This window comes from Myxine glutinosa, chromosome 7 (assembly GCF_964187855.1).
Source record: "Myxine glutinosa chromosome 7, kmMyxGlut1.1, whole genome shotgun sequence".
Classification (NCBI taxonomy): Eukaryota; Metazoa; Chordata; class Myxini; order Myxiniformes; family Myxinidae; genus Myxine; species Myxine glutinosa.
In genome coordinates, this window is record NC_136267.1 from 110,468,088 (window position 1) to 110,488,752 (window position 20,665).

At 46.6% G+C, this 20,665-nt stretch overlaps 1 protein-coding gene across 2 annotated transcripts in view; it reads left to right on the forward strand.

Annotated features, from left to right (window-relative positions):
* Positions 1-1,581: 1,581 nt before the first annotated feature.
* LOC137431578 (uncharacterized) overlaps positions 1,582-20,665 on the forward strand; it is a 243,576-nt gene continuing 224,492 nt past the window's right edge. Inside the window, exon 1 of one of the 2 annotated variants that reach the window (XM_078782122.1) lies at positions 1,582-2,033. In XM_078782122.1, the coding sequence (XP_078638248.1) occupies positions 1,950-2,033 (84 nt within the window). In that variant the 5' untranslated portion in view covers positions 1,582-1,949. The remainder of the gene's footprint in view (positions 2,034-20,665) is intronic. The other variant, XM_078782121.1, reaches the window with a different exon arrangement.

Here is a 20,665-nt window from a genome sequence, read left to right on the forward strand (position 1 = left end):
TGATATCTCAAACAGTAAAAGACGGATTTGGATGAAACTTGGTGGATGAGTTGGTTAAGTGACGAGAACAAGCCGATTCGATTTTGGTTAAGGTCCAGATGCAGATCTGGTCTATCAGTGGGATATAAAACGTAAACTGTTCAGGAGGCGGAAGTTTGTGACGTGATCAAAAATGACGGTGACCGATGACGTGATCTTTGGTAATTCGTGGCATTCCAAGTGGAGAATTTTCTCATTTAGTAGGATGGATTGATTGTGCAAGGTGGCCCACCAAATGATGACTTTCCAATTATGATTGAAAATGCTAACATCGATTAAGTAACAACTCCAAAGTGGGGTTCGCATGACCTTGTTCTCTCGCTCATGGAATGACAAATGCAGGTTAAAATCCCATGCATCGTACACGTTTTCCCCACTTGTCATGTGTGGGGTTTATGAACAAGGTCCTCCATGAGCGTCCATCACTGTGAAAAATACACGTGTATTTATCAAATATTAATATTCTTTATGGATTAGTTTGTGGTGAACAAGTTGAACGTGACCGACCAGTCGTGCATCTGAACTTCCTCTAACGGACATTTGAATTTACTCACTGTGAGACAAGTCTGTGTCGGTTACACAACGTTTGTCTGCAGCTGCACAAGTTTGTGGCTTTTGTGTTTGGACTTGACTCTTCACATTCCCCTGATAGAAAATATTTAAATTGGGGCTATGAGTGGGCCATGTAATCTTCAAAAGTTTATTTGACAAAGGCCAACCTTTACAGTCTTGGTGTTTGCACCTGCAGGAACCACTTGTATTGATTCGGCCCTTATTCCACAAATGGGATGAATCAGTCTTTTTGAGGTATGGAAATATACCGGGCTGAATCCTCTCCCTGAGATGAGGGTGGAGGGGTTTGGGATGGAGGATGGAGAGAGGGAGCTCTGTATTCATGTTCAAAAATGCAATGAGTGCTTTTCCACAAGATTCTCTCGATCTACGATGAGATGTGTAACATTCACTGCATACAAACCTGCAAAAAAAACCAATCATTTTGTGGGCCACCCTGTATATTGGTTTTATTCATTTAACTTTGTATTCAGCCTGCAGCTGTTGGTTGCATCATTTCTGGGAGCATGGATGAGCCTCTGATGCAGTGCCCCTGTAGGTTATGGCAGGAATCTGGAATTTGTTCAGCTTGCCGGCAATAGCTCGCTGAAAGCTGGGTCGGAATTCGAACCCATACTAGACGACTCAGAGTCAAGAGGGGAATGTGTATACCTGGAGTAGTTCAGGCCATTCTACCTGCCCTGCATATTGGTAAATAAACCATGTTCCCAATTATGCCATTTATACACCAATGCACAATTCCTAATTAACCAATTCCACTCCCTTCCGCTTTTGGGCAATCCTCATTTGTGGAATTCTCATTGTCGACAAAGTGGATCAAATGTATTGGCGGAGTGAGCTTGAGACAATTTGGGAGTTGTACCAAACCACGCCCTCACCGCACGTGGCCACATACAAGCCACGCCCCTAAAGTACTCCGCTCCGCCCTCAAACGCACTCGTACAACCATGACAATTCTCATTGGAGAGAGAGAGAGTGAGTGTGTTCCCGCCGTTTCGCTCAACTCAGCCGTTCAACTTATGATTTTCTTCCTCGTCTTTACCGATATTCATCTGCCTCTGGTGGTTTTCACCGCGATGAGCGAGCCAGCCGGTTGCTACTTGGGAAAGCGAGCGTCGTTCCATCACGGATGCCCGGATTAATACTAATAGTAGCTCACGGATTAATACTAATACTAATAGTAGCTCACGGATTAAAAGCTTCGCACGACACGATCCACTCGTTCGTCGGGCTAAGCCGAGCGCCGGCAGTTTCCTTTAAAACACACCGTGCCTCGCTGTGCTGAATAAAAATCAATCAGAACGTGCTGAACTCGTACGTGCAACCTCACTGAGGACATGTACGAACGACACAGTAAGAGTTACCGTGTTTCGTGTGCCTGCCGCGTCGCACAACCACCTTCTCAAGTCGTACTCCTCAAGGTATTCCTCTTCTTCTTTATCACATTGATTGTGATGTTGTTGTTGTTGGTGTTGTTGTTTTTCCACCGCAATCAGTTATTGGAGGCGTTCATTGATCTGAAAAGCGTTTTTGCCTTTTCGTTTTGATTGTTCATATCAAGCCCGATTACGTGTGGCGTAATTGCGACCTTTGGTGAATGTAATAACTAATATTGTTGTCTTGTGTGAGGAAACAAATCACGTGAATGTTCAGGTTAATGCGTGTGCCTTTTAGTTTGGATGGTAAACATCGCATACAGATCTGAGAATATCGTGAATATATGAGAGAAGAAGGTTCAAAAATAACCTTGTTCTGATGCTCCACGTAAGCGGCGTAGTGGATTGGGCAGTGTAGCTGGCGACAGTGCACTGCGGTGTAATCTCTAATGTGAAGTAGTTTGTGTATCGCATCGTCTTTTTACGTCATACACATACAGCAATGTTCATGGATATATATATATATCAAACTGAACTCGATAAAAATAAGAACAAGTATGATTTGGAATGTCAATTGTTGACCGTTATTGTTCGGTAAAAATACATCTATTTCAATTGGCAGGTAGACTTTTTCCTTCCTCCCTCACCTACCTCTAGACACGCCCCTTTAATTCCCTATATTTCCTCCCAACATTCTTTATTATTTTTGTTTTAATCCCAACTCCTGCTACACTCTCTTAAACTCCTTTATTCTCTCTTTCCTGACTTTAAATTATGTCATTCCACCCCCATTCCTTCGTGTGGACATGTAAAACGACAGGTTCCTCAACAATTTACGTTCTGACTTTTCCCAAAGGTTTACCTTGAAGTCGACTTCATAAACATGTGAGATGAAACACTTTGAAGGGATCAGTACCACGTACAAGCATTAATAGTCATGGCCTCATGTCCCCTACCAACAAAATGGCAGCCTTCCCAAATAATGCCACACCTGGTTACCTCCACCACAGGTGGACGGAGGTTGTGTTTTCACCCCTGCTTGTTTGTCTATCTGTGTCGAGCAGGATATGTCAAAAAGTGGTGGACGGATTCGGACGAAACCTGGTGGACAGGTTGGGTGTGTGACAAGGACGAAATGCTTAGATTTTGGTGAAGATCCGGCTCCGGATGCTTTTTAAAGTGATTCTGCACCATTGAATGATGGGGCCAAAACGACATATAGCAAGACATTTCAAAAAGTTATGGACGGGTTATGGCAAAGCTTGGTGGATGAGTTGGGTGGGTGATAAGAACAAGCCGATTCGATTTTGGTTCAGGTCCGAATCCAGATCCGGCCTATCAGTGGATACAAAATATAAACTGTCAGCTTGGTGGAGATATGCGCTCCACCAAGTGCTTTTCTAGTTTCCTCTGTATACTCTTGCCATGACAACTGCAAACACGTGCTCAATGTATGCCATTGGTCGTCTCACATTCCATGGAATGTAAGGAAGATTATTCTGATTGAGTGGGATTTAGTACTTGGTTGTAACTGGAAATTTTCAGGTACTGCATGTGCCACCTTAATGACAATTCAGATGACATCCTGTGGATTCTGCTAAAAAAACTAAAAACAAACCCTTTTTAGAATTTGAAAAGTTATTCATAGTTTAAGCTTGGTGGGTCGGCTAATGCGTTTGACAGATCATCGGGATGCTCACGATGAGAGACCATTCCTGCGGCTGAGAGCCATCTCTGGACAAGTGATCACCCAGACGCAAGGAACTGATATGATTGAACTTCTCACTCAGACCAGCCTTTGGAATCGAACCGACACCAGAGAGGACAATGCACAAGTCTTTATACCCACTCGATCACTGGGCCGTTTTAGTTGAATCTCTCGGGGGAGATGGGAGTTAAGAGCAAGGAAGGCAAGAGGAGCAAGTACAAAGCATATCGTGGATGTTGGTTGGTGGTGGTGGCCGTGGGGATCAGAGTTTTAAAACATCCACCATATCTGTGCACGTAATAAATAGATTGCCCCTTAACCTGATTTCATGACCTTCCTCATATCCATGACTTTCGCAGATGCTTCGAGACCTTGATGAGTGTTCCATATGCGCTGACTCGTACCCTCGTACATGACATGAGGGATAAGCGTTCAACGAGCATCTTGGAATAACATCGACGATGGTGTCCTAAGTTACATATAGAGCATAGAGAATAAAAAAATATGATTATCTCTGACTTCTTTACAATTGTGGAAAGTGGTTGAGCAAAGCAGGTAACCGCAGTGTAAAGCTTTTCCTTTTTCCTCTTTGGTTAGGGTTGAGTTCTACCCTCTATGTTTGTCACTCTGGCTTGATTTCAGTCAACACAGCCTGGGGTTGACTTTCCGTGGGTATCAAAACGTGGTGTTGACATTGCAACTCGCTTATGAGATCATCGTTTCACGTCCCTGTTCAAGGTTAACCCCAGTGTGTCAGACATAAAAAGGTTCAACTTTCATTTATTTCCCGACAGTCTCCTTTCTGAGCTGTTGTTCGTCCCGGTCTCCCAGTTGAGTTGGTCTTGTGTCTGCACAAGGGTTGGACTTATGTCTGCTGACTGTACCCTCTTTTGGCTCTATTTTGATGAAAGTGGAGGCTATGTACAAAATTGTTGCTAAGGCCTACCAAAAGTTATTTCATCTCAAGGTTACATGATAAGATGACCACCCAAAGTGAAAAGTCTCCGAGCGATTGAAACCTCGACCATGGTGCTTCCCGCTCCAAGTATTGTGTTTGCAGATTTTGTAGCTTGCGTCACTTTTACATAACGTAAGTACAGATCAAACATAGAACTCACTTCCTTTTGTTTGGTCCTCAATCATATATTTGTGTAATGGTTGTTCCAAGAAGTTTTGCATCAAAATGTTAATGGAAGTCACTTAGAAAAGCAGATTTTTTTTGTGAGAAATATAAAAGTTACTTTTTTCAACACTTCTAACTCTCAGGGACCAGGCTCGGTGGTGGTTAAAGCGTCAGCTCCGAGTCTGGGAAGTCAGGGTTCGAACCCTGGCTGAGTCATACCAAAGATTTACGAAATGGTACGTGCTGCTTCCATGCTTGAGGTTCAACATTTAAAAGGATAGAGAACAGACAAAATGCTGGGAAAGCAATGGCAAACCACCCAGTAGAACCCTTGCCAAGAAACTGCTTCGGCAGCACCAACGCTCTGTAACCTCGTTTGGGTTTATAGATTACAGTAGATGTTCAATGAACGATATATATTAACATAAATGTGTGTGTGTGGACTTACATAGGCCTACCCACTTGTAATTGCATTGTACATGGATGCATCTGAGCAGTCAGCTTTGTATCTCAAGCATTTTTAAGGTCTTGCGGAAGAAATGACTCTGTATCTCACTACAAGTCCGCACAAGAAGCTAATTTTGCTAGACTTCATCGTGGCTCAAATTAAGCGAACTTGTACCTCTCACTCTGGAACAAGTTCTCACTTAGCTCACATTTCCCATGACTTCCAGGTTTATTTCCTCCAGGAATTTTTCTCAGCAGGAAGGCAAATTGATTTTTTTTTTCTTCGTCTTGTTTTTTGTTTTGTTTCCCCTCCACCACTCATGAAGAAAAAGGCGTGCTTGTAGTATCGCCATGGGCCTACAAGCTGCCACACCCCGGAGGTAGCGCAATGAGGGAGGGATTCATTGAATGAAATAACCAGCCTATTGAGCAGCCAGCTTACTGAAACCCGAGGGGGATTTAGGGGTCTGAGGTGCAGTAATGGCTTCCATCTGCTAGGAAAGACATAGTCTTTTTTTTCTGTTCTACGCAAGCTCTTTGAAGAAGTCCTTGGAAATGGAGAAATCGGTCCAAAACACCACGCACGTTTGTAAGCGCCGCTGGTGACTGTGAAATATATGTCTTTGTGTGCGTGCAAGGTCTGGCATTCAGGCTTCCACAAGCAATTAAGTGACATGAAAAGTGCAGAACTGGAACTATGCCCAGACATATCCACAGCATCGTCTCGGCAATTTAACAAAATTTGATTGTGTCATACTTTATATGATTCCTCAGTGAACGGATCCCCCTACGTAATCGGGACTGAAATGCTAACGTACGCTTGATGATTTCTGGCTGAGCTGAAGGTCACACTTTTGATGCTTCAACATGCCATGGAATGCTTTGAGGTCCTACACGAACGCGTCAACTGTTAAATGGAACTTTTGGCATGACGGGCACGTGCAAACGTGTGAAAGTGGAGATTGTTTTGTCCGACACAACGCAATCCTTCCCACGCATCATATCCTTGCGTTCTCAGATATAAAATGCCAGAATATAAGTTATTAAAATCACTGCATTGCCTTTTACACAATGTTTCTTATCCTTATATCATCTCTTCCAGGACCATCTACATATTGGGTATCCAAAAATAGCTGAATATTTTACACTTTACTCCATTCTCTGCCATTACCCCTGTAAATCTTTTAATCATATCTCCTCTCAACTTCCTTTTCCTTTTAATGTCTCTATTAATCCCCTACTCCTACCCTCTCACTGTCTGGCTATTTCATGAGTTTATATCTCACTGTCCTCTTCTCAAGGATCATATATAGATGCCCTCCTTGTGATGCCCCCTTTCCTGTTTACCTTCTACTTATTTTGCATCTGCAGCATAGTCTTGTTATTCCATTTGCAATGTGTAGGCCTACAATCGACAGTACAATGCGTAGAACTTCCAAGGTCGCTTTGTGAATAAACCAGATCTTGGTGCTGTGCATTGCTTTGATGCGGTCACATGTTGGTCGCAGACTGGTTTAGTCTGTATGATGGTATATTGAGTGTCGTGCTGGTCACACTTTGGCAACGCTCTAAAGATTGTGAATGAGAAAATATTGACTCCAAAGAAGCAAGGCGGGAGATTAAACAAACGTCTTATGTTACAACAACAAAGAGTATATTATAAACAACAGCGTGACCACACACGTCATCAACCTACACCGTTATATGAATCGGTGTCGTGGAAAGGAAGTACACATGAAATAGTGGAATATTTGTCAGTGTTTTTGCATTTAGTAACGTGAATAATTGACTATGTTTGCCAAAATGAAGGTTTAAATTTGACCAGGACTTTTGGTTATCACTGTACTTGTATGTAATAATATAACATTGACAGGCAATTGTCCCCTTGAAGTGTAGACAATCGTGTGCTCATTTTAAAAGGGTTGACCTTTTAGTAGAACATATACAGTCGCGGCCAAAAATATTGGCACCCATGCACTTAAAAAAAAAAAACTCACAATTTTCTAGAAAAAAAAGTTGAAATTGACAAAAGTATTTGGTCTCCACAATTTTTTATTTCACTGTTAATATTACAGAACCTTTGCTTTTGATTCAGAACATAATATATCCTTTTAAATCAGAAAATAAAAAGAAACGGCATTGACAAAATTATTGACACCCTCGACTTAATATTTGGTAGCATAGACTTTGGACAAAATAACTGCAGTCAAGCACTTCCTATAGCCATGAATGAGCTTCCTACACCTCTGTACTGGCAGTTTGACCCACTCTTCTTAGTGCAAACTACTCCAGTTCGCCAAGATTTGAGGAGTGCCTTCTCCCAACTGCTGTTTTCAGATCTCCCCGCAAGTATTCAATGGGATTTAGATCTGGACTCATTGCTGGCCACTTCAGAACACTCCAGCGTTTTGTCTTGAACCATTCCTGGTTGCTTTTTGAAGGGTATTTAGGGTCATTGTCCTGCTGCAAGACCCACGACCTTCGACGGAGACCCAGCTTTCTGACACTGGGTTGAACATTGCGCTCCACAATGCCTTGGTAATCTCTTGATTTCATGATGCCCTGCACATATTCAAGGCACCCAGTGCCAGAGGCAGCACAGCAACCACAAAACATCACTGAACCTCCTCCATCTTTGACTGTAGGGAAGGTGTTCTTTTCTTTGAAGGCTTCATTTTATTTTCTGTAAACATAGAGATGATGTGCTTTACAAAAAAGCTCTAATTTTGTCTCATCTGTCCACAGGACATTCTCCCAGAAGGATTTTGGCTTGTTCAGGTGTGTTTTGGCAAACTCCAGTTGGGCTTTATTATGTCCCTCTCAGCAGTGGGGTCCTCCTGGGTCTCCTACCATGGAACCCCCTTTCCTTGAGTTGGTGATGGATGGTGCAAGTTGAAACTGTCGTATCTTGTGTCTGAAGGTCAGCTTGAATCTGTTTGGCAGTTGATTGAGGTGTTTTCTCCATCATTTGAACAATCCTTTGCTGCAATCTTCCATCAAGTTTTCTCTTGCGGCCACGTCCAGGAAGGTTGGCTGCAGTGCCATGGGCCTTAAAGTTCCTGATAACATTGTGTACAGTGGACACAGGAACATCAAGGTCTCTGGTGATGGACTTGTAGCCTTGAGATTGTCCATGCTTGGCTACAATCTTGCGTCTGACCTCCTCAGACAATTCTCTGGTTTTCTTTCTTTTCTCCATGCTCATTGTGGTACATACAGTGACACAAAACAGCAGAATGACTCCTTTTCTCTATTCAAACTATTTGAATGAGTGATTTTTATATTGCAGGCACCTGCAACTCACCACAGGTGAGTTCAATACCAAAGTAAAGGAGAATCACCTGCTTGCAATCTAATTATTTCTAACAACTTCTAAAAGGTGCCAATAATATTGTCCGGGCCATTTTAGGATTTCTGTGTGGAATAAGATTTAGTAATTTTTTTCAGCTTTTTTGTTTTGTACCACTGCAAACCAAAGAAATACATTTGTGGATACCAAAATATTTTTTTATTTCAACAATTTTCTGGAAGAAATGGTGCATTACTTGGAAAAAAGTGCAAGGGTGCCAATATTTTTGGCCACGACAGTAGCTTTTATGATTATTCATGGGTCACCCTCAAGCATTAAACTTAAACTTGACCTTAAACAACACCCTTAAGCATTCAAACTTCTCCATAAAAGAAGATACTTAGAATAGTTCAAGACACACTAATGTTTTGCTATTTTTCAATATTTAAGTACATATTGTTAGTAAGAACATATACGTACATGAGAATGTATTCTAATTTATGCATTGTACACATGTCTCATTGATTCAAATCCCAACACAGCTATAAACTGTCATCCCGGTGTTTCACAGGCACGATGATTCATCATTGTGTGTGCCGTCCCCTCGGATGGACGTGTGTGCAATCCTGTGGTGTCCTTCGTGAGGAGTCGGCGAGCTATCGCCGGCACCCAGGCCAAATTACAAATTCCTGTCCTAACTACTGCTGGGAAGACAATGGCAAACCACCCGGTATCACTGTTACGGATTCGTCACATCCGTTGTTGTGGTTTTCATCCACTGTAAACATTTTTGATTCCATGTACTATTATTGTTGTCGTTTAAGGGAAATAGATATTACTATTTTCAAAAGGTAAAAGTTAAAGTTTTAAATGAAACCGGAACCGGACGACGACGAGGAGGAAGAGAAGGAAAAGAAGGCGGAGTGAGTGAGTCGGAGAAGAAGCCTAGCTGCTTCGAGGTCTGGAGCACACGTTGACAAACGGAGGTCACTAGCAAACTTCGGGTTTGCCGGGAAAGGGATTCTTGCGACAGAGTTGTTATCGCTGTGACAGATCAACCTGCGTGTCAGGTTTTGGCAGTTGATTCCGAAGAGAATCATTGGCGGGCCGTTACGCCTCGAGAACGGGCCGTCAGCCATTTTGACTCGCGCGCTTTGCGCGTCGCGCAAGTTTTTTTTCGCTTCGCTTTAACCATTTTCACCGCATCCAGACGTTTAACTGGTGTGTGTGTGTAACGTGGATTTTGAAGGTAAATCTGTGGTTCGCCGGTTTGGAGCCGTGAAACGTCCATACCCGAGGGTGGGATTTCTCAGTCGCCTGGAGGGCGCCTTTGGATTTCCCCGTCGCCTTGAGGGCACCTTTGCGCAGCTTTGGCCACGTGACTGTGACTGTCATCCGAATGGGATTCTGGTCTCGATTGGACATCGTTCTGACGATCGCTGGAGCGGATCGACTTGGGCTTGATGCCGGAATAGAGACATTGGGGAATGTTCTTCTTTTCGCTCACTTGGAGCACAGTGAGTTATATTGTACGAACCTGATGGTACCATCATAGGAAATATATTGTTGCGGATATGGGATTTGCATCCATCCATATCCGCTTGTAAATATTCCCCTATTTCCTCAATACTTCCCAACTATCCCCAATCCCCCATTCCCTAGTCCCATTTTCTGTAAACAACACTCTGTAGACCCGACCTCCCCCTATTTCCCCCATTAAATGTCGTGCCCAGGTTCACCGCATCTCATGTAAGGCAACTATAGGACATCTTGCTAGTTATTCTTAGTCTATGTCAGTTAAGGACTCGTTTCCATTAATTCTGACCCTTCGTTGCACCAGAATGTGATTGTATGGCACCGTTAGGAAGTTTAGGACCTCCCAATACCTCCCCGCAGCTCTTCCTCACGGTTCAGCAACAACAACAACAACAACAGCAACGGCAGCGGCATGCACAGGGAGTGCGCGTCCTCACTCCGGCTTGGTTGGTAGGGGGTGTTGGGAGGGCACGAGGCCTTCCCAACGAGCCGCCATCGAACATGTGCTCGACGGGGTTACCAAATAGGGGCTCCCTGTCAGCTCCTCGTCAAGGGCGGAGCCCGGTAACCCCCGCACCCAATGGAAGCGGCGGACCGGCCCCAGGGGGCGGAGCCAACCAGCCGAGGGCGTGTCACTCCCCGCTGAGCATGCGCAGGAAGAGGGAGGTGACGTCAGATGCGCGCTGAGCTTGGAGCAAGCAAGACGTACCCTCCGAGCGCTGTGAGGCCTCCCCGCATCTCTGGACTGGACCGTGCTTTATCCTGTCCCCGAGCCAAGGTGCACCTTGTGCTATCGACTACCTGTCCCTTCCTGCCATCAATCCCTGTGTGAGTCAGCCTTGTTCTGTTTGTCTGTGGTCTGTCTGGGTTAAGGTAAGACTGTAACTAAGTGCCTATCTCTTCTGTGTCTTTACCTCACTACCGTGTAATCTACCCCCTTTTCTCCACCACTGTAATTATACCCTCCTCCAGAGGTCTTGAGAACTGTACCCCTTGCGTCGTTTCATCTATCCCAGTCGTTGTGTCCTTTCCATCATTGATTTAGCATAGCGCGATTTGGTCAACGTCTGGGTGGAATCGGGGTCTAGTCGGGGAATAACTGTTCGGTCGCGGTCATACCAACCGCTCGGTCAAAAATAACATCTAAACCGCGGCCGTAACAATATATTGGTTGTACAATTGATTACTATTGTTGTTGTACTGTTATTCTTGTGTGATCTTAATACAATATTTGTTTGTTGGTAACAATTGGTGTGGCTTCACCATTGATCTTTGACATACAGAATAATGCATTTTTCTGCCGCGACTCCTCTCGGGGCTCGGAGGTACACCGTGACCGGGACTTGGGGAGGAGCACGTAAGAGAAATTGGGGGCTCGTCCAAAATTGTCCCAAATAGAAATTGGGGGCTCGTCCAAAATTAGCCCAAATTGAAATTGGGGGCTCGTCTTTGCTGTCAACATTCCCTAAATCTCGTCCGGGATAGCATTCCCTAAATCTCGTCCGTGATAGAATTCCCTAACATTCGTCTGGGATAGAATTCCCTAACATTCCCAAAATTCCCAAATTTGGAATTTTTCTAACATTCTCACATTTTTCAAAAAAATTAGAAAATTTTTGTGTGAAGGTTAACAGGTGCTAACTAATAGTCACCATGGTGTTTGACGCAGAAAAGTTTGCGGCGTCCCCTAATGAGGCACAGTTCCAAGCGTTAAAAAGATTGGAACTCTTGATATTGGCCAAACATTTTAACTTGGAGGTCCGAGCTCATATGAAGAAAGCAGAGATGCAGACATTGGTGGTAGAATCTCTGGTGGGACAAGGAACATGGAAAGAGGTAGCCTTGGATTGGTTATCTGAGGAAAAAGAAAAGCTCCGGATAATGGAGATGCAACTGCAGAACCAGGAAAGGTTAAAAGCAGAGGAAAGGAAAGCAGAGAAGGAAAGAGTAGAGGAAAGGAGAGCTGAAAGGGAACTCGAGGAAAGAAGAGTAGAGGAAAGGAGAGCTGAAGAAGAAAGAAGAGCAGAGGAAAGAGCAGAGGAAAGGAGAGCCAAAAGGGAGTTAAAGGAACGTGACATGGAGTATCAGAAGGAACTTAAACTCAAGGAGCTGGAATTAATGGGAGAACGGAGAAAGGTAGTATCCATGCCGGCTAGTTCGACAACTGGTCAGAACACTTGGGATGTTGGTAGGCATGTGAGGCTGGTTCCACCCTTCAATGAAAAGGAGGTAGCCAAGTTTTTTTTACACTTTGAGAAAGTGGCTCAAATGCTAAAATGGCCTGTGGGGTCCTGGACTTTGTTAGTGCAAAGTGTTCTGGTGGGTAAAGCTCAAGATATCTATTCGGCTTTACCGATTGACCAATGTGCAGATTATGAGATAGTGAAGAAAACGATTCTCAAAGCCTATGAATTGGTCTCTGAAGCTTACCGGCAAAAATTCAGGAATGCCAGGAAGAGGGAGAGTGAGACCCATGTGGAGTTTGCCAGAATGAAGGAAACCATGTTTGATCGGTGGTGTGACTCGGAGGGGATTGGGAAAGACTGCAACCTGTTACGACAATTGATCTTGGTGGAGGAATTCAAACAGTGTGTCCACGTGGACATTAAAGTACATCTGGATGAGAAGAAAGTACCAGAGTTGTATGAGGCAGCAACCGTGGCAGATGGCTATGCCTTGACACACAGGATGGGGTTCCACAAACCTAACTTCCTGCCTAGAGTTAGCCAGGGGAGTTATGGTAAATCAGGGGTGGAGAACAAATATTCATGGAGGTGGCCTCGAGATGACTATGAGGACAAATGTGATACCACGACTTTTAGGGATCAGAAGACGACAGTTCCAAGACGGACTTATCTTCCGGGGGGCCCGAGGCAGACCACGAGTTTTTCCTCCGGGCCTACTTGCGCTTTTTGCAAGAAACCTGGGCATTTGATGTCCCAATGTTACGCCCTGAAAAGGAAAAATCAGGAGCGGAGTCAGACTAGTACAACTCCGAATGCATTGGCAAATGCGAGAAATCGTCCTTGGAGGACAGTGCCTTGTGAAGGTTCCCATGCCAAAGTTACGGCATCATAGAACGACCTTGTTCAAGAGGGTTACAAACCTTTTATTTCAGAGGGGTTTGTGTCACTGGATGGAGACTTAACGAACCAGAGACATGTTAGGGTATTGAGGGACACAGGAGCACATCAATCTTTGATGCTTGAGGGCATTTTGCCATTGTCAGAGAAGACGGCATCTGGTGTTAGTGTTCTTTTACAGGGGGTTGGTGGCTATGTTAAAGCTCCACTTCATGTCATCCATTTAAAGTCTGATTTGGTGTCAGGACCGGTCACCGTAGGTTTACAAGCCACTCTTCCTGTAGAGGGAATATCTTTTGTTATCTGGAATGATTTGGCCGGTGGTCGAGTTTCTGGTAATCCGATGTTGGTTGAAAAGCCTAATATGGAAAATAACACCGCACAGTTAGAGCAGGAGATTCCGGGTATCTTTCCATCCCGTGCCGCAACTCGTGCTATGGGTAGGAAGCGCTCTGAAGAGAAGGAGAAGGTACTGACTTCACGCTTTGCACAGGCACGTCTTGTCAAGTACCCTGAAACTAAGTGTCCGCACACACAAGTCATGGATGGAGGCAATGTTGGCAAGCTCTTTGTAGGTGGACTGAACTTTGACACAAGTGAAGATGTTCTGGACTCTATCTTTGGCAAATATGGACTACTCTTGGAAGTGCTGCTGATAAAAGACAGGGAGACGCAAAAGTCGAGAGGGTTTGGCTTTGTCACGTTTGAAAACACAAAGGACGCCAAAGATGCAGAAAAGGATTTGAATGGCAAGGATTTGGATGGTCGGACCATAACAGTAGAGAAGGCAGGCCATGGGTGTCGAGGGGGCTACAGAGGAGGAAAACGTGGAGGTAGTTTCAGGGGTGGCTATGGCTCCCGGGGTGGGAGTAGTAGTTTTGGTGGCGGCCACAGTCGTGATTACTACGGAGGCTCCCAGCAGCAGCAGCACAGTTTTGGCAACTCTCGACGGGATGACTGTTGCGGTGGTAGCCGAGATGGGGACCGCTACTCACGTGACTACAGCACCCGACTCTACAACTGTGATTATGATTTTTATGATCAAGAGAAGAGTTGGAAGCACTGAGTGCTCAGGAGCAGCCGAGCCAAGATTCCTACACGGATTAACCCATGAACTCCACGTTCCTAAATGCGTCCATGCAGTGAATACTTCCAGGCCTCACCACCCAACCACCATGAAACCTGGCTCTCAGCTCGGCCTCCTTCAAAAAGTGCTATTGATTTGCTATGCTTTGGATTTTTGATCACAACCCCTTAACCTTCATTCAAAAAAAATGAAAAATAAAAACCAGAGGTTGATGAGATGGAGTTTGGCTTTGCAGGAGTTCAACTTGGAAATGGAGCATGTAAAGGGCAGGGACAATGTCGTTGCTGATGCTTTGTCCAGAGTGAACTAACTTTGGAAATTTCTGTAGGTTGTTTGGAAGTTTTGTTGCTTTATTTTGGGAAATATTAATTATCGTTGCTCACGGGAATTGATGATTTGGGTGTGAGTTTTACTTTTGTTTGTTGAAAGAGTTTTGCCTGCAAAGAAAGTTTTCACTATGTTCAAACTTTCTTTCTTGAGTGGGGGAAGTGTTATGGATTCGTCACTTCCGTTGTTGTGGTTTTCATCCACTGTAAACATTTTTGATTCCATGTACTATTATTGTTGTCATTTAAGGGAAATAGATATTACTATTTTCAAAAGGTAAAAGTTAATGTTTTAAATGAAACCGGAACCGAACGACGACGAGGAGGAAGAGGAGGAAAAGAAGGCGGAGCGAGTGAGTCGGAGAAGAAGCCTAGCTGCTTCGAGGTCTGGAGCACACGTTGACAAGCGGAGGTCACTCGCGGACTTCGGGTTTCCCGGGAAAGGGATTCTTGCGACAGAGTTGTTATCGCTGTGACAGATCAACCTGCGTGACAGGTTTTGGCGGTTGATTCCGAAGAGAATCATTGGCGGGCCGTTACGCCTCGAGAACGGGCCGTTGGCCATTCTGACGCGCGCTTTCCGCATCGCGCAAGGTTTTTTTCGCTTCGCGTCAACCATTTTCACTGCATCCAGACGTTTAGCTGGTGTGTGTGTGTGTGTAACGTGGATTTTGAAGGTAAATCTGCGGTTCGCCGGTTTGGAGCCGTGAAACGTCCATACCCGAGGGTGGGATTTCTCAGTCGCCTGGAGGGCGCCTTTGGATTTCCCCGTCGCCTTGAGGGCACCTTTGCGCAGCTTTGGCCGCGTGACTGTGACTGTCATCCGAACGGGATTCTGGTCTCGATTGGACATCGTTCTGACAATCGCTGGAGTGGATCGACATGGGCTTGATGCCGGAATAGAGACATTGGGGAATGTTCTTCTTTTCGCTCACTTGGAGCACAGTGAGTTATATTGTACGAACCTGATGGTACCATCATAGGAAATATATTGTTGCGGATATGGGATTTGGCCTCCATATCCGCTTGTAAATATTCCCCTATTTCCCCAATACTCCCCAACTATCCCCAATCCCCCATTCCCTAGTCCCATTGTCTGTAAACAACACTCTGTAGAACCGACCTTCCCCTTTTTCCCCCATTAACTGTCGTGCCCAGGTTCACCGCATCTCACGTAGACAACTATAGGACCTCTTGCTAGTTATTCTTAGTCTATGTCAGTTAAGGACTCGTTTCCATTAATTCTGACTCTTCGTTGCACCAGAATGTGATTGTATGGCACCAGTAGTGAGTTTAGGACCTCCCCATACCTCCTCCCATCTTCCTCATGAAACAACAACAACAACAACAACAACAACTACAACAACAGCGCGCGGGGAGTGTGCGTCCTCACACCGGCTTGGTTAGCCGCCATTGCCCATGTGCGCCGACGGGGTTACCACGAAGGGGCTGACTGTCGGCCCCTCGTCAAGGGCGGAGCCCGGTAACCCCCGCACCCAATAAGAAGCAACGGGCCGATTCCATCTGGGGCGGAGCTAGCGAGCCGAGGGCGTGTCGCTCCCCGCTGGATATACGCAGCGACTTACCGGATGTGAGGTCAGATGCGCCGGAACTACGGAGAGAAAAGGACGCCACCTCCAGCGCGACGATACCTCCCCGCATCTTTGGACCGGACCGGGTCGATTCTGCCCCTGAGCCAAGAGTGCACCTTGTGCTGTCCACCGACTACCTGCCCTTCCTTGCTATCAATCCCGGTGTGAGTCAGTCTTGTCCCGTTTATCTGTCGTCTGTCGGGGTTACTATAAGACCGTATTTAAGTGCCTACCTTCCTATGCTGTCTCTCTCGTCCTTGTAATCTAACGTTCCGAAATATTATAACCTCCTCCGGAGGTCTTGAGAACTGTACCCCTGGTGTCGTGTCATTTTAACCCAGCCGCTGTGTCCTTTCCTCAATTGATTTAGCGTAGCGCGACTCGGCCAACGTTCGAGTATAATCGGGTAAACTGTGCAGACGCGGTCATACCAAACCGCTCGGTAAACCAACATCCACAACCGCGTCTGTAACATTTGGTGTCGAGGAGTTGGATTCGGACCTGGGACTAAATTCAGTTAGGCCCAAATTTTGGAACACCAATTGTACCATTAGGGTAACATTTTGGTGTCGGGAAGTGGGATTCGATCCGGAGCGCGTTTCACGCGCTCGAAATTATAACGGCAAAATTTAATTGTGTTTTACAAAAAAAATAAAAACCCGAATTTTGAAAGTCGCGCTATGGCAGACCAAGACGGCTGGGTTCCGGTAGTAGGGAGTGAGGCAGGGTCGATCCAGGACCAAAATGAGGGACATGAGGAGAGCGAAGCAGTGAGGGTAGCAGACGCACGAAATGGCGCCTCGCACATGGCCACGGCGACCGCGCCCGCGACCGTGGTAGCGCCGCTGGTGGATTCGAACCTTTTCCTCCTGCAAATGAGGGCCCTTATAGACCAAATTGGAGGTTTGAGAAACCAAATGGGGGTAATGGGGAACCGGATGGATGCTCAGAGTGAGCAATTGGGAGTAATGAGGGACGAAGCGAGGGGTACCGGTGAGGGGTTAGACAACGGGATAAAAGAGGTGAGAAATGGGTTAATGGGGGTAGAAAACAGAATGGCCGCTCAAGAGAATCAAATGGAAGGGATGCAAAAGGGGTTAGAGGGGTTAGAAAACAGTATGGAAGGCAAATTGAGGGACATGAGGGACCAAGCGGAAAGGGAAGTTAAACAAATGGGGCAGCAGATAGAGGGGGTCAGAATGGGGGTAGAGACCAAACTGGATGCTCACAGGGAGGAAATGGAGCAGATGAGCGTGGCATCTGGGCAGGAGATGCAAGTGATGGGAGAGGAGATCAGAAGAGGTGTGAGTGAGGAGGTCGGAGGAGTGCGCGAGGAGGTGAGGCACTGTAAGGAGCGCATGGAGAAGGAGGTGAGAAAGGGGACTGTAAAATTGCAAGGGGGTATAGAGGAGTTGACGCTGGGAGTAGAACAACTGACAGTGGGACAAAAGGAGTTGGGGGACCAGGTAAAGAAGAACACAGCGGTAATAGAGGGTTTAAAATCGACACAGAAGGAGATGAAAAAGGACGTAGGGGTAATTAAAAAAGAGTGTCAGACGGTACATGAGGACTTGACGAGGAAAATGAACAAGGTGGTAGAGGTGATGGAGGTTAAAGAGCGGGAGGTGCGGGAGCACATAGAAAAAAATTAAGTGGAGTTAGAGGAAGAACTTAAAGGGGCGCACGAGGAGATGAAGGAGGTGAAGCAGAAATTAGAAGAAGTGGAAGAAGGGGTGAGCGAAATTAAGAAGCGACGGAGAGAGGATAAGAAAGAGATAAAGGAGGAAGTAAAAGAATTGGTCCAAAGTCTGTGTTCGGATCGTGATGATGTGCTCATTAACCGGATGAGGGATTCGCAGGTGATGGAGGAGAAGCGAAGAGGAAGAGGACCCGGTGTAAGTGGTGACCAATATGGTCGTGCGTATGATGCGCCAGGGGATTTAATAAGCTTGGGGGTCGAGATAGACCCGGGTGTTCGTGAGAGGCCGTTGGTGAAGTGTGCGACAGGTCTGGTGTGCGAAAAAGGAGGTGTGCGAGAAAGTCCGACTCTGGGGTGTGTGAGGAAAAAGTGCGTGCCAAGGAGTGAGGGTGCTGGCGCGAGTGAGTCGGTCGTAGCACGTGTGCGAGGGAGCACATGGAAGCGCGGTGTGGTAAGTGTTACAGAGGGTGTGACGGGAGAGTGTGCGCAAGAGTGTGTGCGAGAAAGGTGTGTGACGGACAGGTGCATTGGGAAAGAGTGCGCTGTCAAAGCCAAGGAAGAATGCACGCCTGTGGTGAGTGTTACAGAGGGTGTGACGGGAGAGTGTGCGCAAGAGTGTGCGTGAGAGAGGTGTGTAACGGACGGGTGCATGAGGAAAGAGTGCGCTGTCAAGAGTAAGGGTGAGTGCGCTGTCAAGAATGGAGGTGAGAGTAGTGAGAGTGACAAGGAGCGTGAGTTGGTTGTGACAGGTGAGAAAGGATGCACACCTGGAATGGTAGAGCGTGAGTGGGAATGCACGCTGGAATTGGTAGTGAGGCACGTGGTTGGGTGTGCGAATGAGAGCACACCTGTGATTGTCACAGAGGAGGTGACCGAGGAGGGGGCGCGAAGAGGTGTGTTGGTGAGGTGTGCGACCAACGAATGTGTGCCAAAGTGTTCGGTGGTCAGGTGTGTGACCAAGGCTGTGAGTGGAATGAGTGTACCTGGGTGTGTTAGAAAAGGTACGATGAGGAGCATGGAAACGGCTGGATGTGTGAGCAAGGAACGGGCTGCGGGGTGTAAGCATGCAGGTGAAGCATCGACGTTAAACGGGTTAGCGGTTAGAGCGACTTTTAGCCGAATCGGGCCCTCGGTGCGTGCTGGGCCTCGCTTTGAACGGCCGCGTCCGTGCTCCACTAGGCAGAGCGGGCGGCTGGATAGGAAGGGTCGTCATGGCGACCACTTTTTGTTGAGGCATTCCGGCAGGTCGAGATCGAGCCATGGGATGGCTCCGTGCCGAGAAGGTGCGTGGGATCTCGGCCCGGGTAAACCTCCTTCCCTGCACCGAGTGCCGGACGCATCCAGCCGCTGGCGCAGAACAACCCGCATTCATGGCTTGGCTTTACGAAGCCGGGCTTTGGACAGGAATTGGCGCACCGAGAGGCATTAGTGAGTAGACTGTGTGATGAGGATAGTGTTTTGGCCCCAAAATTAGAGAAAAACAAAATTTGATGATTGGCAAAGGAGTGGCAGTAATGATTGGCAGATGATGGGTAGTGATTGGCAAATTTTTGATTTGTTGAAATTTGATGTGCAAAATTGGTAGTGAGCGATGGGCCCGGTGGGTAAGGGTGGCATCCCTGCCACCCTTCCCATGGTGGGGCAAATGCGCAATAGCTTATGGGGTGTATGGCAGTGAAAACTAGCCCGGGTGGGTTAGGATATTGATAGGGATCTAGCGAAGATGACATTAGGTAACGTTAAGTTTAGTTAGTGACTGATACCTGTAGTGGGGACGCAGGTAGATTAGTATGGATGATAATGACGTGGGAGCGCAATAGTTTAAAGGGACGACTGGGAAGCGCAAGTTTCAGAGGGGAGTAGTTAGATGAGATGATGCCGTGTGTGTGAGGATTGAACAGGTGTGATTGCACAGGTGTGCAACTGGACAGGTGTGTGGAGCAGTGTGGAGCAGTGGATGAGTAGTGAGTGTGTGGATCAGCGCGAATGCGCTTGGGGAGAGAAGGGTGCAGGTGGCACCAGGTGTGAGAGCACAGGTGTGTGGAATATATGGAGCAGAGAATGAGTGGTGTGGAGAGAGTTGGAGTAAGTGGTACGGAGTGGTGTGCATGGTGCGAAGGTGTGGATGGGGGAAGAGTGGACCCCTTTCACGAGTACCCGGGGCGGGTAGTGTAAGTGTTAGGTAGAGGGTATAGGTAAATTGTGGTTGGATATTGGCATTTGTGGTGCGGTTGCAGAATGGTATTGTGGATGGGTGCATTAGTGTTGTGGAAATGGCTAGGCGTGTAGCCTGTTAGTGTGTGTAGTTGGTTGGGCACTCCACCACTGTGAGGATGTCGGCCAGGTGAGGCCGCAGGTGGGCTCTGGGAGCCGTTAGTGTCATTGGGGCCCGAGGATCCGGAGGACGGACCCGGGTAGCCCAGTGCCAGAGAGGGCACCGAGTGGGGAGAGCGCCAGAGGGCCTTCCCCAGGTAGTTAGGTTAGGGTAAGGAGCAGGTAAGCTCGGAGGCAACTGCAGTGGTGGAGGTGTGCAGGTGGGTAGACCCGCTGGGAGAGGTACACGCCACAGCCCAGAAATTGTGCGAGGGCACCGGGAGATGAATCGGGGGAGTGAGACCCCAAATTGAAAAGCACCACAGTTTGGTCAATGGGAATTGGTTTTTAGAACCCATAGTGTAAGTTGGCCAATGGATTGGCAGGGAAAGACCCCGGGTAATGTAAAGTTGTTAAAGTCATTTAGGAAATAGTCAGGATTGATGAACCTGTCGCACCATACGCAGCCACTTA